Genomic DNA, 12,424 nt, shown 5'->3' with positions numbered 1-12,424 from the left:
GGGGTCCTGCAACCCCCCCCGTCTGGCACCCCCATGCCAAGGAGTCCGGCACCCGCCTGCCCAGGGGTCTGGGGTCCTGCACGCCCCAAATCTGGCACCCACATGCCCAGGAGTCTGGGGTCTCCCACACCCCAAATCTGGCACCCACATGCCCATATCCAGCACCCCCATGCCAAGGGGTTTGGGGTTCTGCATGCCCCAAATCTGGCACCCATATTCCCAGGGGTCTGGGGTCCCACAAACCCATATCCAGCACCCCCATGCCAAGGGGTTTGGGGTCCTGCATGCCCCAAATCTGGCATCCACACGCCCAGGGGCCAGGGGTCTCCCACACCCCAAATCTGGCACCCACCTGCCCAGGGGTCTGGGGTCCTGCACGCCCCAAATCTGGCACCCACCTGCCCAGGGGTCTGGGGTCCTGTAACCCCCTCCCCCCTCCACCTGGCACCCAGCTGCCCAGGGGCCTGAGGTCCTGCACACTCCAAATCTGACACCCACATGCCCAGCCGTTTGGGGTCCCACATGCCCCTGTTTGGCACCCACATACCCAGGAGTCTGGGGTCCCACAAATCCCCCATCTGGCACCCACATACCCAGAGGTTTGGGGTCCTCCACACCCCCCATTTGCCGCCCACATGCCCATGGGTTTAGGGTCCTGCAAACCACCCCCCATCGAGCACCCCCATGCCAAGGGGTCTGGCACCCACCTGCCCACGGGTCTGGGGTCCCACAAATCCCCCATCCAGCACCCACATACCCAGGATCTGAGGTCCTGCTCACCCCCATTTGCCACCCATGTACCCAAGGGTCTGGGGTCCCGCTCACCCAGCACCCACGTACCCAGGGGTCTGGGGTCCTGCTCACCGGGTCCAGCACCCACCTGACCCCCCCCCCCCCCCCGTCTCCAGCACCCATCCACCCTGTCCTCCAGCACCCCGCACCCTGGGGACCAGCACCGAGCACCCCGTGCTCCAGCCACCCACAGACCCTGGGGCAGCCGAGGCCTCTGGGTTGGTGCTCGGCCACGGGACACCACCGGCAGCACCCATGGGTGCTGGCAGCCCGAACGGTGCTGCGGCCGTCGGGGGACAAGCACCAGCGGGGCGCACGTGGCACTTACTGGGCACCGGCTGCGTCTCCGAGACCCACGGCGAAGCTGCCAAAGTCTCCGTGCGGCCAGCTCTCCGAAACACCCATCGGCGTCATCCGGCGAGAAAAACACCCCCAGCAAGCGAGCAAGCGGGGAGGAAAACAGAAAAACAAACAAAAAAAAAAAACAAAAAAAAACACCAAACAAACCGGACCCTCCGAGGGTGGCCGAGGGTCCCCACGGCACCGGGGAGGGGGCTCGGGGCCGCTGACCCCCACGTCCCGTGGCCGCCTCCTGCCCAGCCCTGCCCGCCCGCCCTGCCCGCTGGCTCTGCCCTGGGCTCGGCGGGGGCCGGTGCTGTCTGTCCGTCGTCCGTCCGTCCGTCCGATTGTCCTGCTGCGGGGCGGGAGGGGGGGGCGGCAGTCCGGAAAGCAGAGCCGGGTCATTCTCAGACGGAGCGGGTTTTAGTATGAAGGGGGGAAAAAAACGGGGGGTTTTCTCTCTTCCTTTTCTCTTCTTCTGTTATTTTTTTTTCTCTTTCATTTCACTTATTTTTTAACTTTTTTTTTCCATTTTTTTTCTTTTTTCCCTTTTTTTTCTTTTCTTTTTTTTTTCTTTTTTTCTTTTTTTTTTTTTAGAAAACAAACAAACGGTTCCAATCCCAGTTAAATACAGAACTTGAAAAGTGTTCCAGAAAAAAAGTGCTGGCTAAATTACCTCTGCAAGAGAAACACAACAGCGGGGCGGGGGGGTGAGAAGGGCCCGGGCGCCCCGTGCCCCCCCACCCCAACAGCTCAGCACCCCCTTGACCCCCGTCCCGAGGCGGGGGGTCCCACACCTACCCTGTAACAAAACCTCGTTGTCCGGTTGGCACGTCAGCAGACACTACAATGAGGTGACCGTAAAAGTGTCCTCGGGGTGCTGTTGCTCTACCATCGGCCCCAAAAACCCGCTCTTCTGGGTGGGGGCCATGACGGGGTGCCCTTGGGGTGCAAAACTGGGGTACCTGTAGTTGTCCTGCAGCTGCAGCATAGAGTCTCTCGGTACGGGGGAGATATTCAAGTCATTGATCAGGGGGCAAGCGTAGGGGCCTCGGTGGTGAGCCCGGGACATCTCCAAGGGCTCCTTCTCGCCCTTGGGGGGGTGGGTGCCGCTCGGGCTGCTCAGGTGGGGGTTGAGACACGAGGGGTCCGTCCTGCCCATGAAGTCCACCAGCATGCCGGCCCCCGCCTTGCCGTCGTACGAGGAGGGGCTGCGGGTGCTGGCGTTGGGCGAGTACCAGTAGGGGGGATTTTTGCAGCTGGGGGAGTCGTAGTGTGGCTGAGGCATGGGGAGGTCGCGGCAGGCCATGTGCGGGGCGTGCGGCAGGGCCCCCCCCTGCATGCTGTGTTTGAGCGAGTCGCAGGCGGGCAGCTTGCGGAGGTCGCCCGCCCGCAGGTCCTCCTTGAAGGCCAGCGTGGGCGAGCAGTTGGGCGAGAAGGCTTTCTGCAGGCCGGCCTCGAAGACAGTCTGCTGGCCGGGGGCTGCCAGCTGGTGAGGGAGGGCGGGGAAGTGCTTGCTCTCCAAATCCGGCTGCCCCAGGCCGGGGGAGTCGCTCTGAAAGCCCTGCACGAACGTCCCGTCCGAGGGGGTGGAGGGGTTCATGGAGTAGGGCCCGGCGTAGTCGCAGGGGTCCCGCTCGCCCACCCCGAAGCCCCGGGACTGGGAGGGCAGGGGGGACATGCTGCTGTCCCCGCTGTAGTAGTCCAAGCCCAGGTCCGTGCTCTCTTGGAAGAGGGGGTTCACCGGCTGCGACTTGGTGGGGAACTTGGCCTTGCCCGTTCCCCGCTCCTTCTTGGAGGCGCAAGCCCCACGGGAGCCCCGGGGCTGCCGGGGCCCCGTGCTCCTCTTGGAGGGGTACACGGAGGAGGAGGAGGACGAGGAGGAGAAGTTCAGGTGGGACGTGTCGAACATGTCCACCTTCTTCCGCCGGCCCCGTCCGGGCTTGGAGTTGCTCTGGAAGAGGACGCTCTGGTTCCAGTTGTAGCCGGGGGCCGAGGACGCCTCGTTCCAGTCCATCATGAGCTTCTCCAGGCTGGAGAGGCTGGACTGGCCCTCGCTGGACGAGGCCTCGCTGTTGGCGCGCCGGTAGCCGGCCGGCTGGTTGAACTGGGTGCTGTCGGAGGAGGACTCGGAGAAGGTCTCCGAGACCGTCTGCTGCTTGGCCTTCTGCGGGGTGTAGTTGGAGATGTCCAGGATGACGTTGGGCTCGTTGAGGTGGCACTCGAAGCCCGGGTTGTAGAGCTGGCTGAAGGCCTCCGAGCTCCAGTCCAACCCGCCGTAGCCCTGCCGGAAAGCCCACTGGGACGCGCTGGGGAACTGCCGGCAGTTCTCGGGCGAGGGCTGGAAGGAGGCCGAGCCTTTGGGCACCATGTAGCCTCCGGGCGAGACGGTGCTGGCCCGGCTGTCGCAGCGCAGCGGGGTGTGCGCGGCGCTGGAGAACTGGCCGCCCTCGGCGCTGTTGAAGAAGGAGGCCTTGCCCAGCGGCAGGCTGGGGCCGGCCGTCTGCTGCGCGTAGCCGGCGCTGTGGGCGCTGCTGGGGGAGGACGGGAGGCTGCTGCCGCTGCCGTAGGCGAAGCTGCAGTCCTTGCTGGTGGGGCAGTCCTGCGCCGACGGGTACTGCTTCCCCGGGGGGAAGACGCTGGCGGGCGCCACGCTCTGCCCCGCGCTGTAGCCGCCGTACTGGGGGTAGCCGGGGGTGCCGCTGGCCGCCGGGTGTGCCGTGGGCGACCGCGACACGGCCGAGGGTGGCACCAGCTTGGGGAAGGCCTCGGCGCCGCGGCACTCCGAGGCTCCTTGGGCCACCCCGTAACCAGCGGCGGGGCGGCCGGGAGGGAAGGCCTGGCGGCCTTGCATGGCCGCGTGGAAGGCGGCCTCGGCGCCAGGGGCTGCTGCTGACGCCGCCACTTTGCCCCCCCGGGCCGGGTAGGCGGCCAGACCCCCCCGTTGGCCCGCCAGGGCGTTGGGGGGAGCCGTGTAGGCGGCCGCCGATTTACGGGACTCGGAGCGCGAGGCCGAGAGGGCGAAGTCCAGCAGGTCGGAGGAGTCGTCCGAGTCCAGCAAGGAGCGGAAATACCCCGTGAAGAGGCTGTGCCGCTCCTGGCTGACCTCGGCCTGCGAGGACGCTGCGCTGCCGGCGTAGAAGCCGGCCCGGCCGGAGGAGCCCGACTCCAGCGCCGCGGCGTGGAAGGGCCTGGCCTCGGCCCCTTGGTAGCTGCAGTTGCGGCTGGCCTGGCCGGCGGCGTGGCCATGGTGGGGGGCCCAAGGGCTGCCCTTCTCCCCAGCCCACTCGGAGGCACTGTCGCTGAAGCTCTGGCCGGGGTTTTGCTCAGGGAAGAGCACCCCGTTCTTGCGGGTCCGCCGCTTGCGCTTGGGCTTGCCCACGGGGTCGGGCTCCGGCCGGCCCCTCTTGCGCGGGTGCACGGGGTCGGCGTGCACGGCGGCCGGGGCCTTCTTCTTCCTGCCGATGCCCTCGAAGAAGTCGCTGAAGGAGCAGCGGGAGGCGCGGGCGGCGTGCCCACCGCCGCGCCCGCCGAAGCCGCCCGCCTTGCCGCCGCGCCGGCGGAAGCCCTGGACGCGGTGCAAGAAGTGGGAGATGCTCTGGGTGTCGGGTGCCTGGTGGATGGACTCGGGCTCGCTGGGCGTCCAGCAGCGGGGCGGCGAGCAGCGCCCCGAGCACTGGCTCTGCCGGTTGAGGAAGGCCAGCTTGGCCAGCACGTCCGAGTAGTCGGCTTTGCTGTCGTTGGTGTCGGCGATGTAAGAGGGCTGGGGCGAGGCCAGCTTCTGCTTCCTCCTCCTCCTCTTCTTCACCTCCGGGGCGGGCTCCTTGGGTTTGGCCTGGCCCAGCAGCAGGTTCTTGGGGGGCCTGCCCCGCTTGCGCTTCAGGATGATGGGCATCTCGCCGGGGGGGAAGACCACCACCACGTTGCGCCCGTTGTTCTTCATCTTGAGCAGCGGCGTGGGCTCCATGGAGCTGCTGGCCGCCAGCTCCTTGCCCTCCAGGTTCAGGTTGCTGCTGAGTGACGAGACCTTGTAGGTGGTTTTGTTCCTCCTCCCCAGCGACACGGGGATCTTGGCCATCTTCACCACCATCTTCCGCACCCCGCGGCACTTGCTCTTCTTCCCCGCCACGGCGGGGGCCTTGGGCACCTCGTCGGGGTCCAGGGCTTCAGGGGGTGGCGGGGGGGTCAGCAGCGGGGTGCTGGGCTCCTCGGGCCCCGGGGGCACCTCGGCGGGCAGGGCGAGGGGCAGGACGCGGCTCTCGGGGGCGACGTCCGCCCGGCGCCCTCGCCCTGCCCTCCTCCTGCGGCACAGCATCTTTGGCTTGTCAGTCCGGCGCAGCGCGTACTTGCGGTGGTCCTCGCCGCACCTCCCGGCCCCCCGGCCCCCGCAGGGGCCGCGTTTCACCACGCCGCTCAGGGGACACCCCCCCAGGCGGGGCTGCAGGCCGTGGGGCCGCAGTGGGTCCCCGGTGCCCGCCTGCGCCTCCAGCAGCTCCGGCACGGGTCCCAGGGTCTGCGCCTCCAGCAGCGAGGGCTCGGTTGCCAGCAGCGGGGCCCGCGCCTCCAGGAGCTGCGGTTCCAAGGCTCCGGGCAGCGGCTCCAGCGTCTGCAGCCCCAGCGGCTCCGCCAACGGCTCCAGCGACTGCAGCTCCAGCGATTCGGAGAGCGGCTCCAGCGACTGCAGCTCCAGCGACTCGGAGAGTGGCTCCAGCGACTGCAGCCCCAGCGGCTCCAGGTTCTGTAGCTCCAGCGACTCCGGCAGCGGCTCCAAGCTCTGCGAATCGAGCAGCTGGGGCTGCGACTCCAGCGACTGGGAATCCAGCAGCCGGGACTGGGAGTCCAGCTCTTGGGCCGGGAGCAACTGGGGCTGCGCCTCCATCGACTGCGACTCCAGCAGCTGCGTCCCCGGGCATGCCAGGGAGGCCAGTTCGTTCAGGATGTCCGCCTCGGCCAGGTCCGAGTAGTCGCCGGCGTCGGGCTGGGAGCAACCGGCTTCCTCCGCGGGCGCTTTGGAGGCTGGAGGAGGCTGCGGGGCGCTCCCCCCCCCGCCCTCGGCCTCCCCGTCGCGGGCCGGGGGCCGGGGGTGCCGCGGCGGCTCCGCTTTGCAGAGCACCCCGCGCTCCTCGGGGCTGCGGATGCTGTTGGCCAGGGAGGGCGAGGAGAAGAAGCTGTACTGGAGGTCGCGGTCGGCGGGCAGGAGGCGGCCGTCCTCGTGGCCGCCGCCGCCGCCGCCACGGAGGCTGCCGCAGTCCAGGTGCACCCCGCTGCTCTTGAGGTCCTCGGAGAGGCGGTTGAGGTCCTTCATGATGTCGATGAGCTGCACCACGGGGTGGAGGTTGATGTGCCCGTTGCCGCACTTGCTCCGGAGCAGGGCGACGATGCTGTCGACGTTGCAGCGGCCCGAGGCCAGCGTCGCGTTGGGGAAGGTCTTGGGCGCCCGGTCGCGGGCGGCTGCCTCCTCCGCGCTGCCCCCCAGGATCCGGGGCTCGCCGGCGCAGCCCAGCAAGTCCTCGGCCGCCTTGGTGCCGCCGTGCACGCTCTGGCACCGGTCGGCCGGGTCGCCGTGCAGCAGCGAGCCTGCCTGGTGCTCCCGGCCGAGCGCGGGGCACGAGCCCTCAGGGAAGCTCAGCACGCTGCAGGATAAGGCCTTCTCCGCCGGGCAGGCCGGGGGCCGCTGCGCCGGGTGCCCCGGCGGGTAGAACTTGGGCTCTCGGACGTAGTCGGGCGAGCCGCGCACAACGCTGGTCGTTACCACTGGGCCCGGGGGCTTCACGCGCATCCTGAACTCCTCCTCCCCCGCGTGCCGCTTGGCCGAGCAGTTGCTGACATGGGGGTCGGGGATGGTGAGACAGGGACCTGGACGGGGCAGAGAGGGGACAGTGAGGACCCCAGGGCGCCGCCGGCCACAGCAGCCGGCTGCGCCCGCTCCCTCCCCGCTGAGGGAGAGGGGGGTGCCCGGATTCGGCCCCCCGCTCACCCCGGCCCCGTCGCCAGCGGGGATCAGGCCGCGCTCCCCAGCCTCCTCCCTCGCCCGGCGCAGCGGTGACTTACCCTCGGCTTTGCTGCTGCTCCTGCTGTTGCACTTGAGCTCTCTGCAAAGGAAGCGGGGCGGAGGGTTAGCCCCGAGTCGGGGGTCCCCGGGTTGCCTCCCCCCCCCCCCCCCCCGTGCCCCAGGGTTCGCAGCGCCAGGTCCCTGCAAGGGACATACCAGGGGCTGGTCCTCCCTGGGGTGCTCCCAAGCTGGCGCAGCCGAGAGGGCAGCCTGTGCCCATCACCCTGGCGTCGGGGCTGCGAGCGGGGCAGGGGGAGGCTGCCTCCGATCTGGGGACAGAGGGGACAGGTTGACCAGCCCCTCCACGGAGCCGGAGGGGACGCGGGTCCAGGGATGCTCGGGTTAACACCCCCCAAGTCCCCCCCCCCCCCACACCCCGTACCTCCCACCCCATCCCCACCACCCCCTCCCCGCCCCGCCCGTCTCCCCCCTTGGGGCTCCAGCCTCGTCCCCTCGCGGCGTGCCCCGGGGTGCCGGGGCCGGGGGAAGCGGGCGCGGTGGGGGCCCTGCGGCCGCGTTGCCGCTAGGTGTCCCCGGCGAGCCGCGCTGCCCGCCCGCCGAGCCGCCCGCCCCGCTCCCGGCCACCCGGTCCCCGCCCCGGCCCCGCCGTGCCACCCCCCCCCCCCGGCCCGGCACGGCCCGGCCCGGCTCGGTTGGGGGACGGCAGCGGGATGGGCAGGGGCCGGGGGGGGCTCGGAGCAAAGTTCTTTGTTCGGGGGTGGGTGGCAGGGGAGGGCTGCTGTGCGCCCCCCTACCCGTGCCAGGCACGAGGGATGGAGGGGGGGGGGGTGTCCAGGTGGTGGGGGTGGCCCCAGCCCACGGGCACGCGTGGGGGGGCTTCCCGGGGCAGCAGCGGGCACGCAGCTGGGGGACCGTGGTGGTGCCCCCCGTGCCACCCCGGCGGAGGGGACGTGGCACGGGACGGGGGCACACTGAGCCAACGTCTCCGGGGCGGCACGAGAGGGCTGAGGCACCGGGGACGCCCCAAAATCCGGGGGGCTGTCACCCCGTCTCCCAGCCCACCCGTGGCCACGGCTCGTGGAGAGTCGGCGGCCTGAGGAAGCGACCTCGGCTCCTTGGCCAGCCCGGCCGGGCACCGTCTGTGTGCCGCCCCCCCGGCCCTGCGCCCAGCCCCACTTCCTTCCCTGTGCCCCCCCAGGGACACCCCACGCACAGCTGCCACCCCCGGGGAACTGCAGCAGGGCAGCACCCGAGGTGACACCACCCAGTGGCAGCAGCCCCAGGGCCCCCGCATCGCCCCTTGCCTCAGTTTCCCCTCGCTGCAAACGGGTGGCACTGCGGGGACAGCCCCGGGGTGCGCACGGGGACGCGTGGCGTTGGCACCCAATTCTGGGAAGGGGTGCCCAGCACCCGTCACGGGGCTGACACCCACGCACCCATGGCACAGCCCCCTCCCAGCACCAGCACTCCGCACCCCTCTTTGCCCCCACCCCGCTAAGCCAAGACATCTGCCAAGCCGTGGAGCCCCCAGGGATGCTCCGCAGCCTCCCCCCAGCGCCAAGGCAGAGAAGCAGCCAGCTTTGCCGCCCGCCCCCACCCCCGGTGCACCCTCTGCTCCCCGTCCCGGGGCGAGGGCCCCCCCGGGGTACCTGGGCCGCGGGTGCTTGCAGTGCAGGTTCACTTTGAAGCTGCGGTCGGGGCCGTCGCCGTCGCTGCTGGGCTGGCGGAGGCCGGAGCCCTGGGCGCGCGGGAACCACTCGGCTGGCGGGCTGGCACCGTTCTCCAGTGCGCCGGGCTGGCAGGCGACCGAGCTCCCATCTGCTCGAGCAAGCACAGAGACCCCCGGTGCATCAGCCCGGTGTCCCCCCCGCCACGCCCCGGCCCCCCGCCCCGCACCGCTGTGGGGCCGGGCATGCCGCGCGCCCCGCGTTCGACGCCTCGCCGGCTGCACCGCGACGCTTGCGTCCCCCCGGGGACATTTGGGGACGCAGACGGGGCGCGCCGCTGGGTGCCCAGGGACGCACGGGGGTGCGTTTCGGGGCTGGGCGCCCCTCTGCTCCCCGCTGAGCCTCGGGTTCGTCCTCCCAGGGCGCGACGTTTCCCGCACATGTGCACGTGTGTGCACACGCGTGTGCGCGTGGCTCCGCGCTGCCTGCTCCGGTGGTGCCCGCGCGATGCCAGCACGCCTGGGGGCCGTGTGCCCGTGCCCACCGGCGCGGGGGGAGCGCAGCAGAGCCCCCCCCCAGCCCAGAGAGGTCCGGCTGTGCCTGCGTCTGGCTGCATTTCCCCCCCCCAGCCGCGTGTGAATCTCTGCCTGTTCTCTCCCTCCCCCAGCACACACACACACACACACACCCAGCCACACGCACCCGCTCGGCGTGATCCAGGCTGTTCCCGGTGTCTGGATTAGCGTGACAACTTATCAACAAGGCAGGGAAGGAGAATTCAAACCTGTCAGGCCGTCCTCAGCCCCCTCCCCGTCTCCCCGCGATCCTTTGGGCGCAGCGCTGGCACGGAGGCGCAGGCACCTCTCCCGCAGCCCAGCGGAGAAACGCGGCTGTGTTGCCTGCACGGTGTAGAGTTACACCAAGGGCAATGTGGAGCAGGAAAATATGTGCTAGAAAGACCGGTCGAGTCTCTGATGAATCTGCTAATGTGCCCGGAGCTGAGAGCTGTTGGAGGGGAGTCAGGCAGGAAGGAAGCAAACAGGAGGCTTTCCAGAACAGCCGCTGGGACCCGCTCCCTGCCGCACACGCTGCGCACGGCTCGCCGGGGAGGACGGGGCACGGCCGCGTCCCCTCCTCTGCGCCCCGGCTGCCCCCGGGGGGCCGTGGGGTGCCCCTCGCACGCACCACGGGCGCACGGAGCCGCCTCCGAGCTCGCAAACCCCGGCACAGCAGGACGCCCGGGGCTCCCCACCGGTGTGCGCGGCACCCTGCCGTGTGCACCCATGGGTGCGCGCCCCCCCCCCCCCTTCCCAGCCGTGCCCGGCGCAGCCGGCTCTTACCGAACGCTGCCCGGCGCCGGGCTCCTGCCCTCGGCTCGGCGGGGCCACGCGGCCGGTGCCAAGGCGGGCGACGCTCCCCACGCGGTGCCAGCGCTCCTCCCTCCCTCTGTCCAGGACCACCTGCGCCCCCCACCCAGCCGCGGGGCTGGGCAGCACCCACCGGCCCCCCGCCACCATTTGGGGGTGAGGGAGCCGGGCGCGCCGGGATGCTCGCCGCGCCGCCGCGCTCACTTTCACCTCCTCTGCTCAGCCCCAGGCAGCTGCCACATGTTTCGCATTAGGCGCTCTGGACTTCGCCATTCCTGGGTTGCTAGCCAGGGGTAGGGCCGTTTTCCTTCTTTTTTTTTTTTTTTTCCCCTTCTTTTTTTTTTTTTTTTTTTTTTTTCCTTGCTGGTTACAAAACACCAGCCGAGACCACACAAGAGAGGAGGGATGGAGGGAGCGAGCGAGAGGGAGAGATGGATGGGAGAGGCGGGCGGGGGAGAGGCGGCGAGGCCGGGCGCTGCGGCGGGCGAGGCGGGCAGCAGGGGGGGGCGGGGGGGGGGGATTGCAGCCACCTCTGCATCCCACCTCCTGACCCCTGGAGCCTCGCAAAGATAACAGCCCCCGAAGACTGCTGACTCGCCTCGCAGAAATCCAATATCCTCGCCTGGTGAACTAATCGACTACCTGGGCTCGCCACCTCCCCTGCCCGGGCTTAATCCTGCTGCTGCAAATCTTTAATTAGTTTAACGGTTTCAGGCTCGGCGCAGGCTGGAGGCAGGCGGCACGGCCTCCCCCCCCCACCCCCCCCCCGGCCCCGGCTGGCTTCCCGGGGGGCTCCCACTTGGGTGGCAGGGCCACCCGGTGCCGCGGGGTGGAAGAGGTGCCACGGCGAGGGCACGGGGAGGGGAGGGGGGCTGCGTCCTTCCCCCCCACCTCCTTCCCCCCCGTTCCCTGGGGCTGCTGGCACCCGGCCCCCTCCCCGGAAGGGCTCGCTTGGCACCGGCGTCGCGGCAGCTTGCGGCGGAGGGCCGGCCCCGCAAGACACGGACGTGGTTTGGTGCCCGGCTCCGAGGCCACCCAGACGTCAGGGTGGAGCCGGAGATGCCACCGGGAGACAGCCAGGCGGCGGGGACCCAGCCGCCACACAGATGGGGACACGCCGGCCCCGCGCCGCCCACCCCGTGCCGAGATGCCCGCGGCGCTGGCGTGGGGTGCGGGGGGGGAGGGGGGTCCCCCCCAATCGCCCCGCCGCCTGCCCGGCCCCCTGGGCACCGGGGGTGGGTTGTGACGGCCCCAAATCCCCCGTTTTGGGCGCCCCCATCACGCGCGTGCTGCGGGCACGGGCTTGCCACGTCCGTCCCTGGTGCGCGTGCACCCGTCTCCCTTGCACACACGCACGGTTGGGGCACCGTGGATGTGCCCCCCCCCCCCCCCCCCCCCCCAATTGTGGCATCACGAGGGTGCCCCACTCGTGCACGCGCACCCCTTGCACGCTCCCAGGGACGCCGCCCCTCCCTTGCACACACACACACACGTGCACCCCCAGGGCACGGCGGCGGCTCTCCCCCCTTGCACGCACGCATTTTGGGGGCACCGTGGGGGCTCCGCCTTGCCTGCTGCCGTTTCCCCCCCCCCTTGCACGCTTTCGCCCCCCTCTCGCTCGCTCACACGCACCCGGCCCCCCCCCGCCCTGCAAATCCCCACCGAGCCCGTCCTGCGCCTGCTGACACCAATGGAAAATCCCCTCCAGTGACAGCTTCCTGGCAGGCGCTTTCCGAGGGTTTCCGTGTTCTCCATCCAGCCCCCCCCCGGCCACCTCCTCCCCGCGCCGTGCGGGGGGTCGGGCAGGCGGGCAGACCCCCCCCCCCCACACACTTCACCCCCACCGCCTCCCCCCGGCCTCAGCATCGCGACCCCCGCCCCAAAGCATGCGGCTCCTGCTCCCTCCTCCGCCTCCCTGCGCCCCCGTCACCCCCGTGGGGCGTCCCCGGCCACCGCCGCGATGCCACCGGTGCACGGTGGTGCCTTGGGACTGGGGGGGCCGGGGGTGGCCGCAGGCGGGTGCCGGGGGGCGCGGGGGCTTGCGAGCAGCCCTGACCCCCCCCCCCCGCTTTCGGCCATCGCCCGCTCCCAGGGCTGTTCGATCCCATCCGTCGCCGCTTCCCCCCGCCGCCTCGCCCTCTCCGCGGCGGTGGTAATTAGGAGCGGGAGCAGATGGTGCCTGCGTTTCATCCTAGGGAACGGGGTCCAGCCGAGCTGCTCGGCCGCCCCTTCCCATCGCGGGGCCG

The 12,424-nt window shown here is 70.5% G+C and overlaps 1 protein-coding gene across 12 annotated transcripts in view; it reads right to left on the bottom strand.

Annotated features, from left to right (window-relative positions):
- AHDC1 (AT-hook DNA binding motif containing 1) overlaps positions 1-12,424 on the bottom strand; it is a 52,592-nt gene that overhangs the window by 845 nt on the left and 39,323 nt on the right. For 8 of the 12 annotated variants that reach the window (XM_066982702.1, XM_066982708.1, XM_066982700.1 and 5 more), the window contains 4 exons: positions 8,794-8,962; positions 7,183-7,223; positions 1,933-6,987; positions 1,121-1,809 (listed from right to left, as the gene is read on the bottom strand). In XM_066982702.1, coding sequence (XP_066838803.1) covers positions 1,976-6,910 — 4,935 coding nt within the window. In that variant the 5' untranslated portion in view covers positions 6,911-6,987; positions 7,183-7,223; positions 8,794-8,962 and the 3' untranslated portion in view covers positions 1,121-1,809; positions 1,933-1,975. Of the gene's footprint in view, positions 1-1,120; positions 1,810-1,932; positions 6,988-7,182; positions 7,224-7,339; positions 7,453-8,793; positions 8,963-9,513; positions 9,858-10,151; positions 10,392-12,424 lie in introns of those variants that run through there. The other 4 variants (XM_066982706.1, XM_066982707.1, XM_066982704.1 and 1 more) reach the window with 4 other exon arrangements.

Source organism: Anser cygnoides, chromosome 24 (assembly GCF_040182565.1).
Source record: "Anser cygnoides isolate HZ-2024a breed goose chromosome 24, Taihu_goose_T2T_genome, whole genome shotgun sequence".
Taxonomy (NCBI): domain Eukaryota; kingdom Metazoa; phylum Chordata; class Aves; order Anseriformes; family Anatidae; genus Anser; species Anser cygnoides.
This window is presented reverse-complemented; position numbering and strand designations above follow the sequence as displayed.